The following is a 23,676-nucleotide window of genomic DNA, read 5'->3' as shown; positions in this document are numbered from 1 at the left end:
CTGTCTGTGGAATTTTCCAGGCTAGAATACTCAAGTGGGTTGCTATTTCCTTCTCCAGGAGTGTTTTGCATGATTATATCCTAATCTCTGTTTGTAAATAGTGATTGATAGCTAATGGATAGAAGTTTGGTAAGTAACATATTAGCTATCTGATAATAAGTAATTTTGTCCAAAATCCGAAAGCTAGTACGAAGTCGAGCTGGATTCAAACCCATATCTCTGATTTCACTCCCTTGTACTAATGTGTTCATGTGCACCATATTCAGTTATGTTAAAAAAACGAGAAGGAAAGCATCTTCAGTTCAGTTCAGTCACTCAGTTGTATCTGACTCTTTGCGCCCCCATGTATCACAGCATGCCAGGCCTCCCTGCCCATCACCAACTCCCAGAGTTCACTCAGACTCACGTCCATCGAGTCAGTGATGCCATCCAGCCATCTCATCCTCTGTCGTCCCCTTCTCCTCCTGCCCCCAATCCCTCCCAGCATCAGAGTCTTTTCCAATGAGTCAGCTCTTCGCATGAGGTGGCCAAAGCACTGGAGTTTCAGCTTTAGCATCATTCCTTCCAAAGAAATCCCAGGGTTGATCTCCTTCAGAATGGACTGGTTGGATCTCCTGGCAGTCCAAGGGACTCTCAAGAGTCTCTCCAACACCACAGTTCAAAACATCAATTCTTCAGCGCTCAGCCTTCTTCACAGTCCAACTCTCACATCCATACATGACCAACTGGAAAAACCAAAGCCTTGACTACATGGACCTCAGTTGGCAAAGTAATGTCTCTGCTTTTGAATATGCTATCTAGGTTGGTCATAACTTTCCTTCCAAAGAGTAAGCATCTTTTAATTTCATGGCTGCAGTCACCATCTGCAGTGATTTTGGAGCCCCCAAAAATAAAAGTCTGACCCTGTTTCCACTGTTTACCCATCTATTTCCCATGAAGTGATGGGACCAAATGCCATGATCTTCGTTTTCTGAATGTTGAGCTTTAAGCCAACTTTTTCACTCTCCTCTTTCACTTTCATCAAGAGGCTTTTGAGTTCCTCTTCACTTTCTGCCATAAGGGTGATATCATCTGCATATCTGAGGTTATTGATATTTCTCCTGGCAATCTTGATTCCAGCTTGTGCTTCTTCCAGCCCAGCATTTCTCATGATGTACTCTGCATAGAAGTTAAATAAGCAGGGTGACAATATGCAGCCTGACATCCTCCTTTTCTTATTTGGAACCAGTCTGTTGTTCCATGTCCAGTTCTAACTGTTGCTTCCTGACCTGCATATAGGTTTCTCAAGAGGCAAGTCAGGTGGTCTGCTATGCCCATCTCTTGAAGAATCTTCCAGTTTATTGTGATCCACACAGTCAAAGGCTTTGGCATAGTCAATAATGCAGAAATAGATGTTTTTCTGGAACTCTTCCTTTTTCAGTGATCCAGCGGATGTTGGCAATTTGATCTCTGGTTCCTCTTCCTTTTCTAAAACCAGCTTAAACATGTGGAAGATCACGGTTCACGTATTGCTGAAGCCTGGCTTGGAGAATGTTGAGCAGTACTTTACTAGTGTGTGAGATGAGTGCAATTGTGCAGTAGTTTGAGCATTCTTTGGCATTGCCTTTCTTTGGGATTGGAATAAAAACTGACCTTTTCTAGTACTGTGGCCACTGCTGAGTTTTCCAAATTTACTGGCATATTGAGGACAGCACTTTCACAGCATCATCTTTCAGGATTTGAAATAGCTCAACTGGAATTCCATCACCTCCACTAGCTTTGTTTGTAGTGCTGCTTTCTAAGGCCCACTTGACTTCACATTCCAGGATGTCTGGCTCTAGGTGAGTGATCACACCATTGTGATTATCTGGGTCGTGAAGATCTTTTTTGTAGAGTTCTTCTGTGTATTCTTGGTTTTATACTAAAACACTGCTGTTTAACAAATGCCCTGTAAACTGATTTTATAAAGCAGTATCTTTGTTAGCTTCTCACTTGTTTTTCCTGTTGTTTCAGGCTTTCCCTGTTAAATATAAAGAGAGGCATCCTCTGGAATATCTGAGACAATATCCTCACCTCAGGTGTAGGACTAATGTTCTGGGTTCTGTACTGAGGGTTCGCAGTGAAGCCACAGCAGCTATCCATTCTTTCTTTAAGGTAAGGAGCTTTGCTTCTCCCTGTTCATTCTGGAGAAGAAGTTGAATAATTGTTTAACACTGGTGTAGTATCCTGAAAAGTCTTCTGGTTATTTATTCCAAGCATGCTTTATTATGTGGTACTTTTTTCTTTGAGTGATCTAAAATTTTCTATTTATCACTAACTTTGAGCAACTTGATTAATATGTGCCTTGGCACAGCTTTTTAATGCTTCTTGTGTCTGGAGTTCATTGAATTTCTTTTCTAGTACATTTCAGTTTTCACTAGGATTTTCAGTCATTTTTCATCACATATTTTTTATGTTACCTCTCTCCTTTGGGGACTTCAGTTACCTGTGTATATTTGGCCACATGATGATATTCCCATAGCTCACTCATGTTCTTTTTTTTTTTTTTTTTAATCTTCTTTTCCCCCAGTTTGTTTCTTTTGGATAGTTTCTTTTACTGTGTCTTTTTTGTTTTTTTGCTTACTGACCTTTTCTTCTGCACTGCCTGATTTGTTGTTGTTCCTGTTCAGTGCATTTTTCACCCCATACATTATAGGTTTCATAAGTGGTTGATTTGGGCCTTTTTTTTTTTCAGATCATTAATTTAATTTTTTTTAATTTATTTTTTACTTGAAGGATAATTGCTTTACAGAATTTTGTTGTTTTCTGTCAAACCTCAACATGAATAAGCCATAGGTATACATATATCCCCCCCCTTTTGAACCTCCCTCCCATCTCCCTCCCCATTCTACCCCTCTAGGTTGATACAGAACCCTGTTTGAATTTCCTGAGCCATATAGCAAATTCCCATTGGCTCTCCATTTTACATATGGTAATGTAAGTTTCCACGTTACTCTTGCCACACGTCTCACCCTCTCCTCCCCTCTCCCCATGTCCATAAGTCTGTTCTCTATGTCCGTTTCTCCTTTGCTGCTTGTAAATAAGTTCTTCCATACCATGTTGCTAGATTCCATGTGTATGTCTTAGAATATGATATTTGTCTTTCTCTTTCAGACTGACTTCATTCTGTGTAATAGGTTCTAGGTTCATCCACCTTATTAGAACTGATTCACTTTTTTTTGGCTAAGTAATATTCCATTGTGTATATGTACCACAACTTATCTATTCATCTGTTGATGGACATCTAGGTTCCTTCCATGTTCTAGCTATTGTAAATAGTGCTACAGTGAACAATGGGATACATGTATCTTTTTCAATTTTGGTTTCCTCACGGTATATGCCTAGAAGTGGGATTGATGGGTCATATGGTAGTTTTTTTCCTAGTTTTTAAGGAATCTCAATACCATCTTCCATAATGGCTGTATCAGTTTACATTCTCACCAACAGTGCAAGAGCTTTTTCTTTTCTCTACACCCTCTCCAGCATTTATTGTTTTTAGACTTTTTGATGATGGCCACTCTGACCAGTAGAGGTGATATCTCATTGTGGTTTTGATTTGCATTTCTCTAATATTGAACAATGTTGAGCATCTTGTCATGTGTTTGTTAGCCATCTGTATGTCTTCTTTGGAGACATCAGGGATTTTAGTTTTTTAGGTCTTCCATGTCTCTACTAACTTTTTTGAACATATTGAGCAGTTTTAGTTAAAACTATGTATGGTTTTCATAGCGGTTTAATAACCATTTTTATGTCCTAACATGTCAGTCAGTTATGAGTCAGTTTTAATTGATTAGTCTCTTCATTAGAGATGATGTTTTCCTGTTTCTTCTTATACCTGCTAATCTTTGATTAGTTGCCAGACCTTGTGGATTTTATCTTGCTGGCTGCTGGATATTTATAAAGCTTCTTATGTTCTGTTCTGGTATGTAGTTAAGTTACTGGAAGGATCTTGCTTTTATAATTTGTATGCTCCCTGGTAGTCTAGTGGTTAGGATTCGACACTCTCACTGCTGCAGCCCAGGGTCAATTCCCAATCAGGGAAGCCTTTTTTCTGGGCTTCCCTGGTGGCTTAGATGGTAGAGAATCTGCCTGCAATGCAGGAGACCTGGGTGTGACTCCTGGGTCGGGAAGATCCCCTGGAGAAGAAATGGCAACCCATTCCAGTATTTTTGCCTGGAGAATTCCATGGACAGTGGAGCCTGGTGGGCTGCAGTCCATGGGGTCACAGAGTCGGACACGACTGAGTGACTTGACACTTTGACTTTCAGGTAAATCCGAAGCAGTGCTCAGTCTAGGTCTGTTATTCCCCACTACTGAGGCAAAGCCTTCCTGAGCAGTCTACCTAGTACCTTGTGAATCACAAGATCTTCCAACCTGACTGTGGGAATAGGCACTGTTTCCTCTAATCGTTTTGGATGGTTCTTTCCCTGGCCTTGGATGGTCTCCTCACATGCGTGAGCTGATCATTCCTCCACTTGAACAATACTGATCCACACTCCAGGGTGACTCTCTGTGCGTCTCTGGAGTTGTTGCATACCTCTCTGCTCTCTGGGACTTGGTCCTGTCAATTCCTGCCATTTTGGCCTCAGACTCTCAGCTCTGTCTCTTCAACTCAGGAAATCTGCTGAGCTCTGCTTTATTTATTCCTGCTTCCTGTTGTCATCTGGGAAATCTTAAAGCAATAAGCTGGGCTGCTGGAGGGGTTCACTATGTTTGTTTCCTGTCTCTCAGGGTGCACTCTCCTTTGTTGTCTGATGTCCAGTGTCTTGAAAACTGTCGTTCCATGTGGTTTGCTTGTGGATTCTTTTGTTTTGTTTTTTGATTGTTTCAGACAGGAGGGTAAATCTAGTTCCTGTTTCTCCATCTTGGTCACAGAGATTTTATATACCGTAAGCACTAATTTTAAAGGATTATTGATGATCAAGTAGGTTGATCTAATGACTAAAGACATGTGTCGCATTTAGCTTTGCTTTTCAGCCATTTATTCCCAACCCAGGAAAGCCACAGTGGAATGTAGTTGGTCAATTGATGAGACCCTCCTCCCATGTGGTGGATGGAAGGGCTCCAAAGGCAAGAGTGAGCCAATAGATAAAGTTCAGTATTATTCCATGTAGTTTTGGAACTTTTCATAAGGCGCTTCTCCACATCCAGCTCATTTGGGAAGATTGTCTGACAGCATACCCTTCCCTTGGACAGCATCCAACTTCATGCACATGCAGCCCTGCTATAGAGCACAAGAAAATTCTCGCTCTTTGCAGAGCTCCTTAAGAGAGAATTTCTGGTGTGACAGCTAAAGAACAGCATGGCTTTAACGCATAAGAATAAACAAAGGAAAATAAATCACATTATAGAGTGTCATCCCATTATTGTTTAAAGAGGTGCATTTTCATATACTGTCATAAGCTTTCTCACACAGCTCCCATGTGGCTTTTCAGTAATGCTTGAACTATACAAACAGAAAATTTGTTCAGGTGTAGAAGTATTTTCCCCCATTTGTCTTCAGCTATTGGTCAGTGGACCTGCTTCAATTCTGAAAGTTTTATGGATTTCTGGCCACTAGGTGGTGGTATTGGCAGTCCATTAACAAGTGGGCTTTTCCTAATTCATGCATTTCATTTTTTTTTTTTAAACACATTTGTTTATTATCTGAAGTTTTTACAGATAAACTATTTTTACATGAGAGAAAAAACTATAAAACTCTGAAATCAAAGAATCAGCAAAGTATAATTTAAAAAACATTTTGTGCTGTGTTTAGTCGCTCAGTTGTGTCTGATCTTTGTGACCCCATGGACTGTAGGTTGCCGGGCTCCTCTGTCCATGGGATTCTCCAGGCAAGAATACTGGAGTGGGTTGCCATGCCCTCCTCCAGGGAATCTTCCCAACCCAGGGATCTTTTAGGTGGTTAAAAATAGTGGATTTTTGCAGTGTTAGACATGTTTATAAAGATGGGCACTTTTGAATCTTAAAAATTCACTTTTTAATTGTAATTGTAAGGCCCTAGAAAACATAATCTTGATATTCCCCTTTTAAGATGTTACCCACTTGTGTATGAGTGTTAATAGGACATACTAAATTCTAGTTATATATTATTCTGTACTGGGTGCTGTTTCTATGTTTGTTACTTTAGGCTCCTGAAAAGATGTTAATACGTTTGCCCTTTCTTGGTGAGTTGAGTTTCTTCCTCTGAGTATCAGATTGTTTCCTTCTCAGCATGGCAGTGCCTCAAAGCCTGTCACAGTGGGGAGTGTTCTTTGACGCTGGGTTAAATGACCCTGGACTGCTGTGTCTCTGAGTTCCCGTGACTGCTTTTTATGGGTGTGTTTTTGGGTTTTGTTTTGTTGGTTGGTCTCCTCCTGCTGTCACTGTTTGCCAGTGGTGCGCCTGCGGCCAGCAATTGCTGTCCTGTTTCTTTTCTGTTGAGTCTGATTAAATAATGATACTTGTTTTTTGTGTGTTAAAAACAGTCCATGAGTCTTTGAGTAATTCATATGGGCCTTAGTACACAAATTTTTAATTTTCAAGTACTCATTGTTTTATCATATCTGATCGTAGAAATATGTATCTGTCCAAATACTTAGATATTTAGAGGTGGTGGGTGAGATCTAAATAATTGGGCCACTATTTTTGCCCCCTTCTCTGGCATTTGTATCTCTCGTTAGGAACCCCTTTGCTGTGGGATGGGATAAGTACTTGACATCGGAACCCCATTGGAGGCAGCCGCTGACAGTACCCTTGCTATTTATTTTCCTACTTTGCTGTTCACTTTCTCATTTTTGGACTTTGTTCTCACCTTTGTTATTCCTTTGTACCTTCTTTATAACTTTTGGTGGTAATGTTATAGTCTTAGATATGATAGGCCTTGCTAGCACTGTTTAGACTTAAAAAGCTGGTGACGCCTTTTGGGAGGTTTAGCATTATTTGAGTAATTTTTATTTTTTTAAATCCCATCCAGTTATTTCCATACGATTTACAGCATTGTTTCTCGAAGCAGTTGACCAGTTCTAACTCTGGCAATTACATTCAGCCGTTAAATTTTCTCCTCCGTTTCCCCTCCCTCTTGCCACCCTCATTTCCTTTGGATTTTTCACTTCCTTTCTTTGTTTACTGCACTCATGCTCATAGTTGCCTGCATTCATGTGGAATAAATGATTCATGTCCATAATTCTTGGCTCCTGGGAGATAAAAGTTTAATGCAGTCATGTTATTGATTCTGTTTCATTTGTTCTCTATAATGTGCTCTCTGCAGCACTTCTCCGAATGTTGTTCTCAGATTAAGTACATATTTGAATTTTTCCTAAGACTCCTAATTTATAGCTTGAAAATGTAATCATTCTACCTCATAAGGCAAGTACTTGGCTGGATGCTTTGTATCCTAGCCACAGTACTTGAATTCAGTCTTATTAGGAAGGAAGGGGCAAATATGGGAGGCCCCTGGTAGTGCACTGACATATTTTACATTCCGCCCGTGACCGGCAGAATGTAGCAGAGATTAGATGTGTATGAGTTTCCCCAGTGGCTCGGCTATAAAGAATCTGTGTGCAGTGCAGGAGATGCCGGTTTGATCTCTGCGTCAGGAAGATTCCCTGGAGGAGGGCGTGGCAACCCACTCCAGTATTCTTGCTGGGAAAATTCCATGGACAGATGAGCCTGGAGGGCTACAGTCTAAGGGATTGCAAAGAGTTGGACATGACTGAAGTGACTGAGCACACAGGCAGATGTTTATATATATGAATTTATTATGTTGGTTTCAAGAGCAAAATGTGTCTATTAAACACATATTCTTCTGCCTTTGCAACATAGATTCACTATAGCTGCTCCCACCCCTACCTTGCAACATTTATGCTGATTGTAACCTTTTACCTACATCCATAGTCAAAATGAAAGTATAACTTTGAAGTTGCTGGGTTATTTCAATTTTACTAGTAACAGCTTTTGTGGTTCCCTAATGGAGATAGTCTCAGACTTCAGAGTGGAAGAATCGCTTGGGTGCTTTAAGGTTTGCTGCTCAGAATCTTCCTTGCTGCTCAGAATCTTCCTGCCGCCGCCACGTGCAGTGCACTGTGCTAGCAGTTTAGTTGTAGACTTCCTAAATAATATTTCTGCCTGTGTTGCTCTTTTGTTTCTTCAGTCCCTGGTTCCCAATTTTTTTCCTTTTTATAGTTGTTACAATTTCTTATCCCAAAATAATTGAACTTAATATTGATCACTTTGTATTCCCGTAGTAATGTGGGCAACATCATGGTGCATTAGCCTGAGTGAGTGTGTGGTAAATCACTACCAGTATGTTGGAGAAGCGAGAAGAAGAAATGGCACCAAAGAGACAGCCTGAGCACCCAGGTTCCAGTTGCAGCTCTGACACTGACTAGTTGTGTGACTATGGCCTCTCATTAAATTTCTCTGGGCCTCAGTTCCTTATCTTGGAAGTGAGGAGGTTGGACTAGATATTGTCTAAGTTAGTTTGGATTTATTAATAATATTTTTTGTGCATAATAAACATTCCATTTGATATTTCAGTAGTTTTAGTTGTGTGATTAAGGAGAAATTTGATGTGACATTCTCTTAGTGCTATTTTAATCATATAAAAAGGTGTATATTCTTGGAACTGTTTCACAGACAGATGTACTGAGACAAGTGGTTTCTCTCTTTCTTCCAGGACAGTGGCTTTGTGCATATTCATACTCCAGTAATCACATCCAATGACTGTGAGGGGGCTGGAGAACTTTTTCAAGTTGAAGTAAGTTGTGCATCCCACTTTGGAGGATATATTGCTTGCTAATATTTTTCATTTGAGAGTTGATTTAAATTTAATGAGAGTTATACGGATAGACCATGACCAGAACCTGAAGGTTTATTGATAATAATCCTTAAAAAAACATACATAGGAAATTCATACTTCTTTAATTTTCTGTGCAACCAGCTATATTACTTACATTATGACTTAAAGAAGTTAATTTTTATTTATTTTTTTAATGGAAGGGTAATTGCTTTATAGAACTTTGTTGTTTTCTGTCAAACCTCAATGTAAATCAGCCATAGGTATACATATGTCCCCTCCCTCTTGAACTTCCCTCCCGTTTCTTTTCCCATCCCACCCCTCTAGGTTGATACAGAGCCCGTTTGAGTTCCCTGAGACCTACAGCACATTCCCATTGACTGTCTGTTTTACATACAGTAATGTCAGTTTCCATGTTACTCTCTCCATACGTCTCACCCTCTCCTCCCCTCTCCCTGTGTCCCTAAGTCTATTCTCTATGTCTTTTTCTCCATTGCTGCCCTCCGAATAAATTCCTTGGTACCATCTTCTAGATTCCATATTTATGCATGCATTCATGTACGATATTTATCTTTCTTTTTCTGACTTACTTCACCCTGTATAATCGCTCTAGATTCATCCACTTCATTAGAACTGATTCACTTTTTTTGGCTGAGTAATATTCCATTGTGTATATTTACCACAGCTTTATCCATTCATCGGTCGATGGACATCTAGGTTGCTTCCATGTTCTGGCTATTATAAATAGTGCTGCAGTGAACAATGGGATACATGTGTCTTTTTCTATTTTGGTTTCCTCGGGGTATATGCCTAGGAGTGGGATTGCTCGCTCATATGGTGGTTTTATTCCTAGTTTTTAAGGAATCTCAATACCGTCTTCCATAGTGGCTGTATCAATTTGCATTCCCACCAACAGTGCAAGAGGGTTCCCTTTTCTCTACACCCTCCCCAACATTTATTGTTTGTAGACTTTTTGGTGATGGCCATTCTGACCAGTGTGAAGTGGTACCTTCATTGTAGTTTTGATTTGCATTCTTCTAATAATGAGGAATGTTGAACATCTTTTCATGTGTTAGCCATGTGTATGTCTTTGGAGAAATGAATGTTTAGGTCTTTTCCCCATTTTTTGATTCAGTTGGTTGTTTTTCTGGTGTTGAGTTGTATGAGCTGCTTATCTATTTTGGAAGTTAATCCTTTGTCAGTTGTTTCAGTTACTATTACTGTCTCCCATTCTGAGGGCTGTCTTTTCACCTTGTTTATAGTTTCCTTTGCTGTGTAAAAACTTTTAAGTTTAATTAGGTCCCACTTGTTTACTTTTGTTTTTATTTCCATTATTCTAGGAAGTGGGTCATGGAGGATCTTACTTTGATTTATGTCATTGAGTGTTCTGCCTAGGTTTTCCTCTAAAAGTTATATATTTTCTGGTCTTACATTTAGGTCTTTAATCCATTTTGAGTTTATCTTTGTGTATGGTGTTAGGAAGTGTTCTAATTTCATTCTTTTACATGTAGCTGTCCAGTTTTCTTCCCAGCACCACTTATTGAAGAGGTTGTCTTTGCCTCATTGTATATTCTTGCCTCCTTTGTGAAAGGAGTGGAATTTAAATTTACTACTCTATTTGCCTTTTTGATAACTGTGAAGTGATAAGCTAGAGAAATTTGAAGAAATTAATGAAAATTCTAAGATATCTTTTATACAGATTCAAGCCCCAGTTAACATTTTTGGGTATAATTCTTATTTTAAGGGATAAACTAAAATAGAAAAGTATGCATGTGAATATTTTCTCTTTTCAGAGTCTTTAGAAAATGTATTTTTCAGAAAAATGATTTAGTCTCTATACCTCATGAAGGCTTTTATTTCAGTCCTTTGTTCAGCAATTATTTTTTGAGCTCCTTCTATGGGCCAGGCATTGTTAGCCTGCACTTGTTGCAGGAAATTTAAAAGTTACCAGTTTTTCTTACTTGTAGGCACTTGAAAGCCTTTCACTTGCCAGTTAGACAGCCTGTTTAAAATCATTGGCCAGTTAGTATAACAGCATACAAAGAGAAATATATGTTGTTGACTGGTGCTTTTTGTATTTATTCACTGATTTCTATGTCTCTGAGGGAAGTCAAAATTCTTTATACATTTGGGTGATTCCATCAAATGACAGGACCTGTATAAAACTACTGTCTGTGGTTCAGTATGTTCTGACTGTTGGTAATGATGCTTTCTCTTCATGTAATCGAACAGTGTATTCACTACAAGAAGTTGTCCTGACATGAGGGGACATAGGTACACCTATGGCTGATTCATGTTGATGTTTGACAGAAAACAACAAAATTGTGTAAAGCATTTATCCTTCAATTAAAAAATAAATAAAAATTTTAAAAGGAGTTTTTACAAGTATGAAGGGAACTATTAGGCCCAAATTAAATAAAAAATATTTGAGTAGCAAACTTAAATAAGATAAATTTGGAGCTAAGTGCTTTACTACCAGAGAAATCCTCCAGGCAAGTCTAAATGATTAGAACATGTGTGTTTTGGACTCTAACCAACACAAGGCAAGTATAAATATATAGAAAGGGGAAAATGAATTTCTGAAGCTTAATAAATGAGAGGGCTTCCCTGGTGGCTCAGTGGTAAAGAATCCACCTGCCAGTGTAGGAGACTCACATTTGATCCTGGGTCAGGAAGATTCTCTGGGGAAGGAAATGGCAACCCACTCCAGTATCCTTGCCTGGGAAATCCCATGGACAGAGGACCCTGGCGTGCTGCAGTCCCATGGGCTCACAGAGAGTCAGACACAACTGAGTGACTAAACAGCAGTAAAACAAATAAGTGTTCTATGTGCATAGTTCTTCAGGGCCATGCTGAGGAATTTTAGATAGTGGAATTAGCTTTGTTTATTCAGAGTGTGAGAAGGAGATGATATAAAGATGTTGTCACAGTTCTGGTTGGTAAAGAAGGTGAGTTTGCAGGATTTGATAGAGAAAGGAGTGTGCATTTCATTCACTTTTTTCTTAAAGAATTGTTATTTATTTTTGGCTGCACTGTGCCTGCATTGCTGTGTGGACTTCTATCCAGCTGGATTGAGCGGGGGCTGCTCTCCAGCTGGATCGGGCGGGGGCTGCCCTCCAGCTGGGTTGAGCGGGGGCTGCTCTCCAGTGGCAGTGTGTGGGCTTGTACAGTGGCTTCCCTTGGTGCAGAGCCTGGGCTCTAGAGCACTCAGGCTTCAGTAGTTGCAACATGTAGGCTCAGTAGTTGCACCTCATGGGCTCTAGAGCATGGGCTTCGTAGTTGTGGCACACAGGCTCAGTTGTCCTTGGCATGTGGGAGCTGCCCGGACCAGGGTGTGAACCCATGTCCCTTGCATTGGCAGGTGGGTTCTTAACCACTGGGCCACCAGAGAGGCTCTGTTCGTTCACTCTTAATGCTGCTTATCCTACAACAGTCCCTGGTTGTACACTTTTTTCCTCTTTGTCTTAGAGCCCTAGTTGAGTTCTCACAATTACGTTTGATTCTCATGATTCTGCAGTGAGTAGTTTATCTCTGAGAAGATAAAAGAAATTAAAAGCATGAATTAGAGATTCTGGCAAAATCTAAACATTGATAGGAAGTAAGGTGGAACTGCTTTATGTATATATTTGAAGTTACAGTGTTACCAGTTTTAAGTGGTATGTATGAAATCTAGAGGATAATTAGGATCATGAGAACTGACTTGATCAGAAACATCTTCAAAATAAGTATGTAAATTAACTGTACCGTGTGTGTGTGTGTGTGTGTGTGTGTGTGTGTGTTGCTCATTTGTGTCCGACTTTTTGTGACCCCATGGTCTGTCCATGGAATTCTGTAGGTGAGAATACTGGGGTGGGTTGTCAGTCCCTTCTCCAGGGAATCTTCCTGACCCAGGGATCAAACCTGGGTCTCTTGCATGGCAGGCATATTCTTTACCATCTGCGCTTACCAGGGAAGCCCACTCTACTGTACACTAGGGAGAGTATTTTAGGTAGGGGAACAGTGTGTGCGGAGTCAAGCAGTTGAAATAAGTGTGGGGGTTTTCACTGGGCTCTGGATGGAAGATTAGAAGATTTATATTGGTGAATCATAAAGAATAAAGGTAGGGTGTAGGATACTGTTCCATGGTTTTCAGTACAGTGGCAGAGCTATGCAGCCATCCTCACAGTTTACTTTTAGAGCATTACATCACCCCATATTGAAACTTACTACCTACCCATTAGCAGTCCCTCTCGTTCCCACCCCAAGCTCTAGGTAACCACTCAACCACTCTGTATAGATTTGTCTCTTCTGGAGTATTTCATATAAATGCAGTCATACTACATATGGCCTTTTGTGTCTGGTTTTTTTCATTTAGCACAAAGTTGCATACATGTAGCATGCAACAGTACTTGATTCCTTTTTATACCTGACCAGTATTCTGTTGTCAGAGAAGGCAATGGCAATCCACTCCAGTACTCTTGCCTGGAAAATCCCATGGACGGAGGAGCCTGGTAGGCTGTAGTCCATGGGGTCGCTACTAGTCAGACACAACTGAGTGACTTCACTTTCACTTTTCACTTTCATGCATTGGAGAAAGAAATGGCAACCCACTCCAGTGTTCTTGCCTGGAGAATCCCAGGGACAGGGGAGCCTGGTGGGCTGCCGTCTATGGGGTCGCACAGAGTCGGACACGACTGAAGTGACTTAGCAGCAGCAGTATTCTGTTGTATAGATGTCTAGTATTTTATATATCCATTTAGGCATTGATGGATATTTGAATTATTTCTACCTTTTGGCTATTATGACTAATGCTACTGTGAACACTTGTGAAAACATTTGGATATTATTTCTCTTGGGTGGAATTGCTGGATCACATGGTAGCTTTATGTTTAATATTTTGAGGGACCACCAAACCATTTTCCAAAGTGACTGTGTCATTTTACATTCCCAGCAGCAGTGTATGAAGGTTCCAGTTTCTCCTGAGTATAGCCAACATTTATTATTGCTCTTCTTCTTGTTTTTTTATTATAGCAATACCGGACAGTGTGAAGTGGTATTTCACTGTGGATTTTCTGTTTGCCTTTTTCTTTTGATAAGATACAATTTATATTTATATGTGATTCATATTTAAGCTTTTAATTATAGTTCTATGCCAAAATGTGGTAGCTGAATAATCACATATTGTGAAATTAAATTAGGCTGAGAAAATCTTGGAGTAATATATTACATAATAGGAACAGTATTCAGGTCTAGCATTTATACATTTAAATACTTTTAAAAGTGAAGAATAAATTGAAAGTCTATTAAATGGAACCTGTGAAGTGTGTAGTTTTATATCTGAATCTTATACTGTGGGAACTCTCATACTGTGTACTGAAGTTTGGCATTAGATTGTTTTGCTTTTATTGTTATTGTGGGTATTTATGTAATATAAACTATATTACTGTAATCATTTTTAATGAGCTGTTCATACCATATAGTCACAGTGTTGTTCAACCATCACTGCTATATAGTTCCAGAATTTTTCAGCACCCCAACAGAAGCTCTGTAGCCAAAATTCCTCATTCCCTTTTACCTCCAGTTCCTAGTAATCTCACATCTACTTCTTGTCTCTGTGGATTTCTGGATATTTCATATAAATGGAATCATACAGTGCATGGCCTTTTGTGTCTGCCTTCAGTTAACTTGTATCAGAATTTTATTTTTTTATTGCTGAATAATATTCCATTGTATGGATATATCACATTTTGTTTAACCATTCATTCATTGATGTTCATTGGGTTGTTTCCACCTTTGGTTTTTGCAAATATTAATACTATGAACAGTCATGTTAACATTTCTGTTTGAACACCTGTTTTCAGTTCTTTTGAATATATTTCTAGGAGTGGGATTGCTGGGTCACATGTTTATGCTCTGTGTCTAACTTAGTGAGGAACTACCAAAGTATTTCCTGCAGTGGTTGCAGCACATTATATTCCCAGCAGTGATATCTGAGAATTCCACTTTTGCTGTATTCTCACCAGTGCTGATTATTTTCAGTTTGATCATAGCCATCCAGATGGATGGGAAGTGGTTATCTTGTTGCTTCCATCTGCCATTCCCTAATGTCTAAGGATGTTGAAGATCATTTTGTGGCTGTTGACCATTTGTATATCTTCTTTTGAGAAATATCTGTTTCAGTCCTTTGCCCAATTTTTAATTGCCTGATCTGTCTTTTTGTTGTTGAGTTATAGGAATTCTTTATTCTAGACACAAATCTATCTTTTCCCCACCCCCCACAGTGTGAAGTCTTCAGTGTTGCCCCTCAGTGGGTACAGCCTGGGGTATGCCCACTACCATCCAGGGATAACATTGATTCTGGCAGGACTCTTTTTGGCTATTTCTTTCCCAGACCGTACTCAGCTCTTAAACTCCACTAATTACACCTGCTTGCTCTTTTGTTTTCGACAGTGTTCATGGACATAGGTTGCTTCACAGACTATTGCAGTCAAATTCAGGCAACTTTAAAGATATGCTTCCTAAGGTCAGTTTTTGAAATTTATTCTGACCCCCAAAAGATCTCTTCCTACCTGTCTATTTCCATTTCTTTCTGCAAACTAGCAGATCTACAGTTTATTCAGCCTTATCTCCAGTGAATGTCAGTTTCTTCCCAGTGGCCTATCACTGCAACCACAGTTTTTAAGAGAACCCTTAGGTTTGAGCTTAACTACACCCTGTTGCTAATGAAGTCAGTTCCTTTGGAGAGAGACTTGGAAGTCTGGTTTATGATTTCTTCTAGCCCTGGTGACTCTGTGAATCAGGCTCTAGGGCTGAGGGCAGGAATAATGGACACTTCTCTGAAAGTGACATTACAGTTTAGGAGCTGAGTGCTCAGTTGAGTGGTGGCTACAGCCCCAGGCCTCGTTGGTTTGAGATGGGGCAAGAGAATCTGGGTCTAGTGTTCTTAGCAGTTCCTCACCAAAGGTAAAGCCTCCATTCCAGGAGCAGGGACTGGGCAGAAGAAGGGAGCTGCTACCTCTCGGCCACACTCACACTCTGTGTAGCTTCAGCATTGAGTAACTGTGGGCAAGATGAGAAATGCTGGCATGCTATGGTGCTCATCCTGCTGAAATAGTTCTCTGCCTAAGAGCTGGGGTTTAGAAGAACCCTGTGTCCTTAGCATCAGTCTGGAGTGGAGATTCTGTCCTGCTTAGCTGTGATGGGGAACGGCGGGAGCAAGATTGTCGTTTATAGACACCACTAAAGTTCCTTGTCCTTACCAAGTTCTAGTAGATTTTCTTGAGTTCCATGTTTCTTCATTTGCCATTAGCACTTAGGACCACTTTAAGGGACTTTAGAAGGCTGGAATGGGGGTAGGTTTTTGTTGTTGTTGTTTTTTATTTTATAACTTTCACCGATTTCACTGAGGAGTGGGTCTGTGCAACTCCCTACACTGTCATGCCAGAAGAAGAAAAAGCCAGTCGTTTTTGGACTACTTTTTACTGCCACGGTTCTCAACGTCCTACTTATAAAATGTGAATAACACTATGCATGCTTTCATGCTCAGTTATGTCTGAATTTTTGCGACCCTATAATCTGTAGCCCACCCAGCTCCTCTGCCCATGGAATTTTCCAGGCAAGAATACTGCATTGGCAGGCAGATTCTTTACCACTGCACCATATGAAAACTTAACATTGCTAATCAGAAGTAAGGAAAATGTAATATGTATTCACAAAAGCAGGCTGATGTAGACACCAAAGGCTTCTCTTCCAAACTGTTGTGCATTCTAGAAGTGGTAATGAGAACTTATTTGGCCTTGGGAATTTTGGTGCTTGTGAATTCTTATGGCTAAGTTATTTATGGCACACATCACTTTAGTTCTGCTTGATGTGTTCACTTTTCAGTACTCTTCCCTGTTTCTTTTAATCTTTTTATATAGGATGAGGGCTGCTGCTGCTAAGTCACTTCAGTTGTGTCCAACTCTCTGCGACCCCATAGATGGCAGCCCACCAGGCTCCCCTGTCCCTGGGAGTCTCCAGGCAAGAACACTGGAGTGGGTTGCCATTTCCTTCTCGAATGCATGAGGGCTAACCCAAGTCAAACCTCTTCTCCAAGCAACTCTTTTCTTCCAACCCCTGTTTAGTTGTCATTTCCTATTTAGTAGTTTAGCTGTTCGTGTCCTCTAGTTGTTCTTTGACGTTAGTTTAGTTTCCTCATCTAGATTGTAAGGCCCTTATGGGGAAAACTGCCCTCCATACTACCTGACAATGGTGGAAAATTTGTATGCTTGTTGATGATACTTAGGGGTTCTTTTAATTTTGTACAACTTTCAGCCTTAAGACCAGTCATTTTCATGAACAACAAGGACCTCTTGTTGAGTACAGGGAGCTGTACTCAATATTTTGTAATAACCTGTAAGGGAAGAGATTCTGAAAAAATAGATATGGATGTATATATAACTGAGTTACTTTGCTGTACACCTGAAGCCATTGTAAATCAACTATGCTTCAGTTGTAAAAGAAGATTTTGACTAGTCATTTATTTTTCTGTTGAGGATTTCTGTTTCTATTAAGGAAGTACAGTTTTTGGATGTCAAAGATGCCTAGGACATATCTAGAAGTTAGGTGCTCATAGTACATTCACCCCTGGAAATGGGGCCCACTGTTCTATATTATTTGAATTTTTGATCATATGCATATATTACTTAAAAACAAAAAAAGATGATCCAGGTAAAAGGATGTCATTGTTTAGTTTCTTGGTGGTGTCCAACTCTTCTACAACCCCATGGACTGTAGCCTACCAGGTTTCTCTGTCCATGGAATTTCCCAGGCAAGAATCCTGGAGTAGGTTGCCATGCCTTCCTCTAGGGGATCTATCCCTACCCAGTGACTGAACCCATCTCTCCTGTGTCTCTTGCATTGACAGGTAGGTTCTTTACCACTGAGCCAGATGAGGACCTATCTAACATTTGTAAAGTATGTTAAATCAACTAATATCTCAATAATACTTTCAGTTCAGTTCAGTCTCTCAGTCGTGTCCGACTCTTTGCTACCCCATGAACCACAGCATGCTAGGCCTCCCTGTCCATCACCAACTCCTTGAGTTTACCCAAACCCATGTCCATCAAGTCGGTGATGCCATCCAGCCATCTCATTCTCTGTTGTCCCTTCTCCTCCTGCCCTCAATCTTTCCCAGCATCAGGGTCTTTTCAAATGAGTCAGCTCTTCGCATTAGGTGGCCAAAGTATTGGAGTTTCAGCTTCAACATCAGGCCTTCCAATGAACACTCAGGACTGATCTCCTTTAGGATGGACTGGTTGGATCTCCTTGCAGTCCAAGGGACTCTCAAGAGTCTCCTCCAACACCATGGTTCAAAAGCATCAATTCTTCAGTGCTCAGCTTTCTTCACAGTTCAACTCTCACATCCATGCATGACCACTGGAAAACCCATAGCCTTGACTAGACGGACCTTTGTTGGCAAAATAATGTCTCTGCTTTTGAATATGCTGTCTAGGTTGGTCATAACTTTCTTTCCAAGGAGTAAGTGTCTTTTAATTTCATGGCTGCAGTCACCATCGGCAGTGATTTTGGAGCCCAAAAATATAAAGTCAGCCACTGTTTCCACTGTGTCCCCATCTATTTGCCATGAAGTGATGAGACCCACTTCTACAAAACAAGAGAAGACTCTACACATGGACATCACCAAATGGTCAACACTGAAATCAAATTGATTATATTCTTTGCAGCCAAAGATGGAGAAGCTCTATACAGTCAACAAAAACAAGACCGGGAGCTGACTATAGCTCAAATCATGAACTCCTTATTGCCAAATTCAGACTGAAATTGAAGAACATGGAGAAAACCACTAGACCATTCAGATAAGACCTAAATCAAATCCCTTATGACTATACAGTGGAAGTGAGAAATAGATTTAAGGGACTAGATCTGATAGACAGAGTGCCTGATGAACTATGGACGGAGGTTCATGCCATTGTACAGGAGACAAGAATCAAGACCATCCCCAAGAAAAAGAAATGCAAAAAAGCAAAATGACTGTCTGAGGAGGTCTTACAAATAGCTCTGAAAAGAAGGGAAGCGAAAAGCAAAGGAGAAAAGGAAAGATATACCCATTTGAAGGCAGAGTTCCAAAGAATAGCAAGGAGAGATAAGAAAGCCTTCCTCAGCAATCAATGCAAAAAAATAGAGGAAAACAATACAATGGGAAAGATTAGAGATCTCTTCAAGAAAATTAGAGATACCAAGGGAACATTTCATGCAAAGATGGGCTCAATAAAGGACAGAAATGGTATGGACCTGACTGAAGCAGAAGATATTAAGAGGTGGCAAGAATACACAGAAGAACTGTACAAAAAAGATCTTCACAACCCAGATAATCACAATGGTGTGATCACTCACCTAGAGCCAGACATCCTGAAATGTGAAGTCAAGTGGGTCTTAGGAAGCATCACTACGAACAAAGCTAGTGAAGGTGATGGAATTCCAATTGAGCTGTTTCAAATCCTGAAAGAGGATGCTGTGAAAGTGCTGCACTCATATGCCAGCAAATTTGTAAACTCAGTGGCAGCCACAGGACTGGAAAAGGTCAATTTTCATTCCAATCCCAAAGAAAGGCAATGCCAAAGAATACTCAAACTACTACACAATTGCACTCATCTCACACACTAGGAAAGTAATGCTCAAAATTCTCCAGGCTTCAGCAATACGTGAACTGTGAACTTCCAGATGTTCAAGCTGGTTTTAGAAAAGGCAGAGGAACCAGAGATCAAATTACCAACATCTGCTGGATCATGGGAAAAATAAGAGAATTCCAGAAAAACATCTATTTCTGCTTTATTGACTATGCCAAAGCCTTTGACTGTGTGGATCATAATAAACTGGAAAATTATGAAAGAGATGGGCATAGTAGACCACCTGACCTGCCTCTTGAAAAACCTGTATGCAGGTCAGGAAGCAGCAGGTAGAACTGGACATAGAACATCAGACTGGTTCCAAATAGGAAAAGGAGTACATCAAGTCTGTATATTGTCACCCTGCTCATTTAACTAATACGCAGAGTACATCATGAGAAACGCTGGGCTTTAGGAAGCACAAGCTGGAATCAAGATTTCCAGGAGAAACATCAGTAACCTCAGAAATGCAGATGATACCACCCTTATGGCAGAAAGTGAAAAAGAACTAAAGAGCCTCTTGATGAAAGTGAAAGAAGAGAGTGAAAAAGTTGGCTTGAAGCTCAGCATTCAGAAAACGAAGATCATGGCATCTGGTCCCATAACTTCATGGGAAATAGATGGGGAAACAGTGGCTGACTTTATTTTTCTGGGCTCCAAAATCACTGCAGATGGTGACTGCAGCCATGAAATTAAAAGACACTTACTCCTTGGAAAGAAAGTTATGACCAACCTAGACAGCATATTCAAAAGCAGAGACATTATTTTGCCAACAAAGGTCCGTCTAGTCAAGGTTATGGTTTTTCCAGTGGTCGTGCATGGATGTGAGAGTTGGATGTGAAGAAAGCTGAGTGCCGAAGAATTGATGCTTTTGAACCGTGGTGTTGGAGGAGACTCTTGAGAGTCCCTTGGACTGCAAGGAGATCCAACCAGTCCATCCTAAAGATCAGTCCTGAGTGTTCTTTGGAAGGCCTGATGTTGAAACTGAAACTCCAATACTTTGGCCACCTAATGCGAAGAGCTGGCTCATTTGAAAAGACCCTGATGCTGGGAAAGATTGAGGGCAGGAGGAGAAGGGGACGACAGAGAATGAGATGGCTGGATGGCATCACCGACTTAATGGACATTGGTTTGGGTATGAGTTGGACACGACTGAGCGACTGAACTGACGGGACTAGATGCCATGATCTTAGTTTTCTGAATGTTGAGCTTCAAGCCAACTTTTTCACTGTTTTCTTTCACTTTCATCAAGAGGCTTTTTAGTTCTTCCTCACTTTCTGCCATAAGGGTGGTGTCAACTGCAATTCTGAGGTTATTGATATTTCTCCCAGCAGTCTTATTCCAGCTTGTGATTCTTCCAGCCCAGTGTTTCTCATGATGTACTCTGCATAGAAATTAAATAAGCAGGGTGACAATATACAGCCTTGACGTACTCCTTTTCCTGTTTGGTAACAGTCTGTTGTTTCATGTCCAGTTGTAACTGTTGCTTCCTGACCTGCATATAGGTTTCTCAAGAGGCAGGTCAGGTGGTCTGCTATGCCCATCTCTTTCATAATTTTCCACAGTTCATTGTGATCCACACAGTCAAAGGCTTTGGCATAGTCAATAAAGCAGAAATAGATATTTTCCTGGAATTCTTTTTCTTTTTCAGTGATCCAGTGGATGATGCTAATTTGATCTCTGGTTCCTCTGCCTTTTCTAAAACCAGCTTGAACATCTGGAAGTTCACAGTTCACTTACTGCTGAAGCCTGGCTTGGAGAATTTTGAGCATTAGTTTACTAGCGTGTGAGATGAGTGTAATTGTGTGGTAGTTTGAGCATTCTTTGGCATTGCCTTTCTTTGGAATTGGAATGAAAACTGACCTTTTCCAGTCCTGTGGCCACTGTTGAGTTTTCCAAATCTGCTGGCATATTCCGTGCTGCACTTTCACAGCATCATCTTTTAGGATTTAAAGTAGCTCAACTGGAATTATATCACCTCCACTAGCTTTGTTTGTAGTGATGCTTCCTAAGGTCCACTTGAGTTCACATTCCAGGATGTCTGGCTCTAGGTGAGTGATCACACCATTGTGATTATCTGGGTCATGAAGATCTTGTTTTGTACAATTCTTCTGTGTGTTCTTGCCATCTCTTCGTAATATCTTCTGCTTCAGTCAGGTCCATACCATTTATGTCCTTTACTGAGCCCATCTTTGCATGAAATGGGCAAAGTATCTCTAATTTTCTTGAAGAGATATCTTTTCTTTCCCATTCTGTTGTTTTCTTCTATTTCTTTGTCATATATATTATTTTATTGATTTTTTTTTTATAATGGTAAACTATTAGGATTTTAAAAGGAAGAATCCACCTCCTTAGCTTTAAGTAATCCAGGCAGAAAGAGAAGTAGCATATACTGAATGCCAAGTATATTTCAGGCGCCGTGTCAAGTCCCTTTATGTGTATTATAGGGTCTTTTCAGCAGCCCTTTGAAGGAGGAGTAAGTTTGCCTTCAGAGGAGCAGAAACAATGAGTATCTAGTTCATTATTGTTTAATATTGTATGCATTATAGTTTCTCCATAAATATTTGTTGAATGAATAAAAAAAATTTTTAACATGGGGAAATCTGACAGAGGTAGAATTTCTCAAAAGTCACACAATAAGGGCCAGAGGTGTAATTTTAAAAAGATCTGTTTAGCTGGAAGGTAAATGCTTGTCACACCATGATTTTTCCTGAAGTGAGCTTTTGAGAAAAGATACCAATACTTTGGCTAAAGTTCTGAGATTAAATAAGACTCTTTTTATTAGGTACAGACAGCTGTTAAGAATGAGCACCACATTGAAGTAATGCATCCTTGTCTTTTCTTTTGATCATTCTTTCAAGACAAGCTTTTATTTTTCGGGGGGAAGGATCATAACGACATTTACTGATAGGCTAGTGGTAATGGCACCCCACTCCAGTTCTTTTGCCTAGAAAATCCCATGGACGGAGGAGCCTGGAAGGCTGCAGTCCATGGGGTCGCTAAGAGTCAGACACGACTGAGTGACTTCATTTTCACTTTTCACTTTCATGCATTGGAGAAGGAAATGGCAACCCACTCCAGTGTTCTTGCCTGGAGAATCCCAGGGACGGCAGAGCCTGGTGGGCTGCCGTCCATGGGGTTGCAGTCAGACACGACTGAAGCAACTTAGCAGCAGCAGCAGCAGTGTTGGCAAGAACTATGGGTACTGCACTTCTATGTTTATAAATAACCTATTAGTGTAAGCTCTGTGCAGTATAAGGCATACAATTGTACCACTAAATACTAAACTGAAGAAATGCGGCGTTATAAGGTGCTTTGATCCTCCACTCTGCCCTCCCTGTTCCATCTCCCGCCTTTTCCCACTATGCTGATTTTGTGTTTTTTATTCTTATGCTTTAAAAAAAAATAGTTTTGCCATATGGATGGATCTCTAGGAAAAATAGTGTTTCAATTTGAATGGTTCTCAACGCAAATGGAATCATACTGTTTTTCTCGGATGAGCTTTTTCCCCTCAGTATTATATTTCTATTAAATAAGAATCTCTGGGAAATAGGACTCAAGCATTTGTATTTTTTTGAGGCTTTCTAGGTAATTCCAGTATGCCTTCAGGTGTACATACAGAATAGTGGAAGTACCTGTTCATAGTTTCAGCTTAACTAGACAAATGTAAATTTTTATTTTTAGAGGGAAGGAGGAATTTAAACTCCCATCAGCAGGGTGTGCTGTTCCACATCTTTTCCAGTATCCAGTATTTTCAGTCTTAACCTTTTGCAAACCTCATGGATATAAAATGGGATCTTGATATGATTTTAATTTGCTTTTCCCCGATAAGTATTGAAATTGAGATTTTTTTTCTTATGATTATTGACCACTCGTTTCCTCTTCTGTAATACTTTCTATTGTATTATTTTTTTGTATGTTTGTTTTTTGCAGGTTTTAGTTATTTATTGAAGTATAGTTGATGTACAATATTGTGTTTCAGGTATACAGCAAAATAATTAAGTTATACATATATATATATTCTTTTTCAGATTCCTTTCCCTAATTCAGTTCAGTTCAGTTCAGTTCAGTCGCTCAGTCATGTCTGACTCTTTGAGACCCTATGAATCGCAGCACGCCAGGCCTCCCTGTCCATCACCAGCTCCCGGAGTTCACTCAGACTCGTGTCCATCAAGTCCGTGATGCCATCCAGCCATCTCATCCTCTGTCGTCCCCTTCTCCTCCTGCCCCCAATCCCTC

General features: G+C 40.2%; 1 protein-coding gene across 10 annotated transcripts in view; it reads left to right on the top strand.

The window, feature by feature from the left end:
- NARS2 (asparaginyl-tRNA synthetase 2, mitochondrial) overlaps window positions 1–23,676 on the top strand; it is a 132,284-nt gene that overhangs the window by 9,572 nt on the left and 99,036 nt on the right. For 8 of the 10 annotated variants that reach the window (XM_068976903.1, XM_068976904.1, XM_068976905.1 and 5 more), the window contains 2 exons: window positions 1,993–2,133; window positions 8,672–8,752. In XM_068976903.1, coding sequence (XP_068833004.1) covers window positions 1,993–2,133; window positions 8,672–8,752 — 222 coding nt within the window. The remainder of the gene's footprint in view (window positions 1–1,992; window positions 2,134–8,671; window positions 8,753–23,676) is intronic. The other 2 variants (XM_068976900.1, XM_068976899.1) reach the window with 1 other exon arrangement.

Source organism: Capricornis sumatraensis, chromosome 8 (assembly GCF_032405125.1).
Source record: "Capricornis sumatraensis isolate serow.1 chromosome 8, serow.2, whole genome shotgun sequence".
NCBI classification, from domain to species: domain Eukaryota; kingdom Metazoa; phylum Chordata; class Mammalia; order Artiodactyla; family Bovidae; genus Capricornis; species Capricornis sumatraensis.
This window is presented reverse-complemented; position numbering and strand designations above follow the sequence as displayed.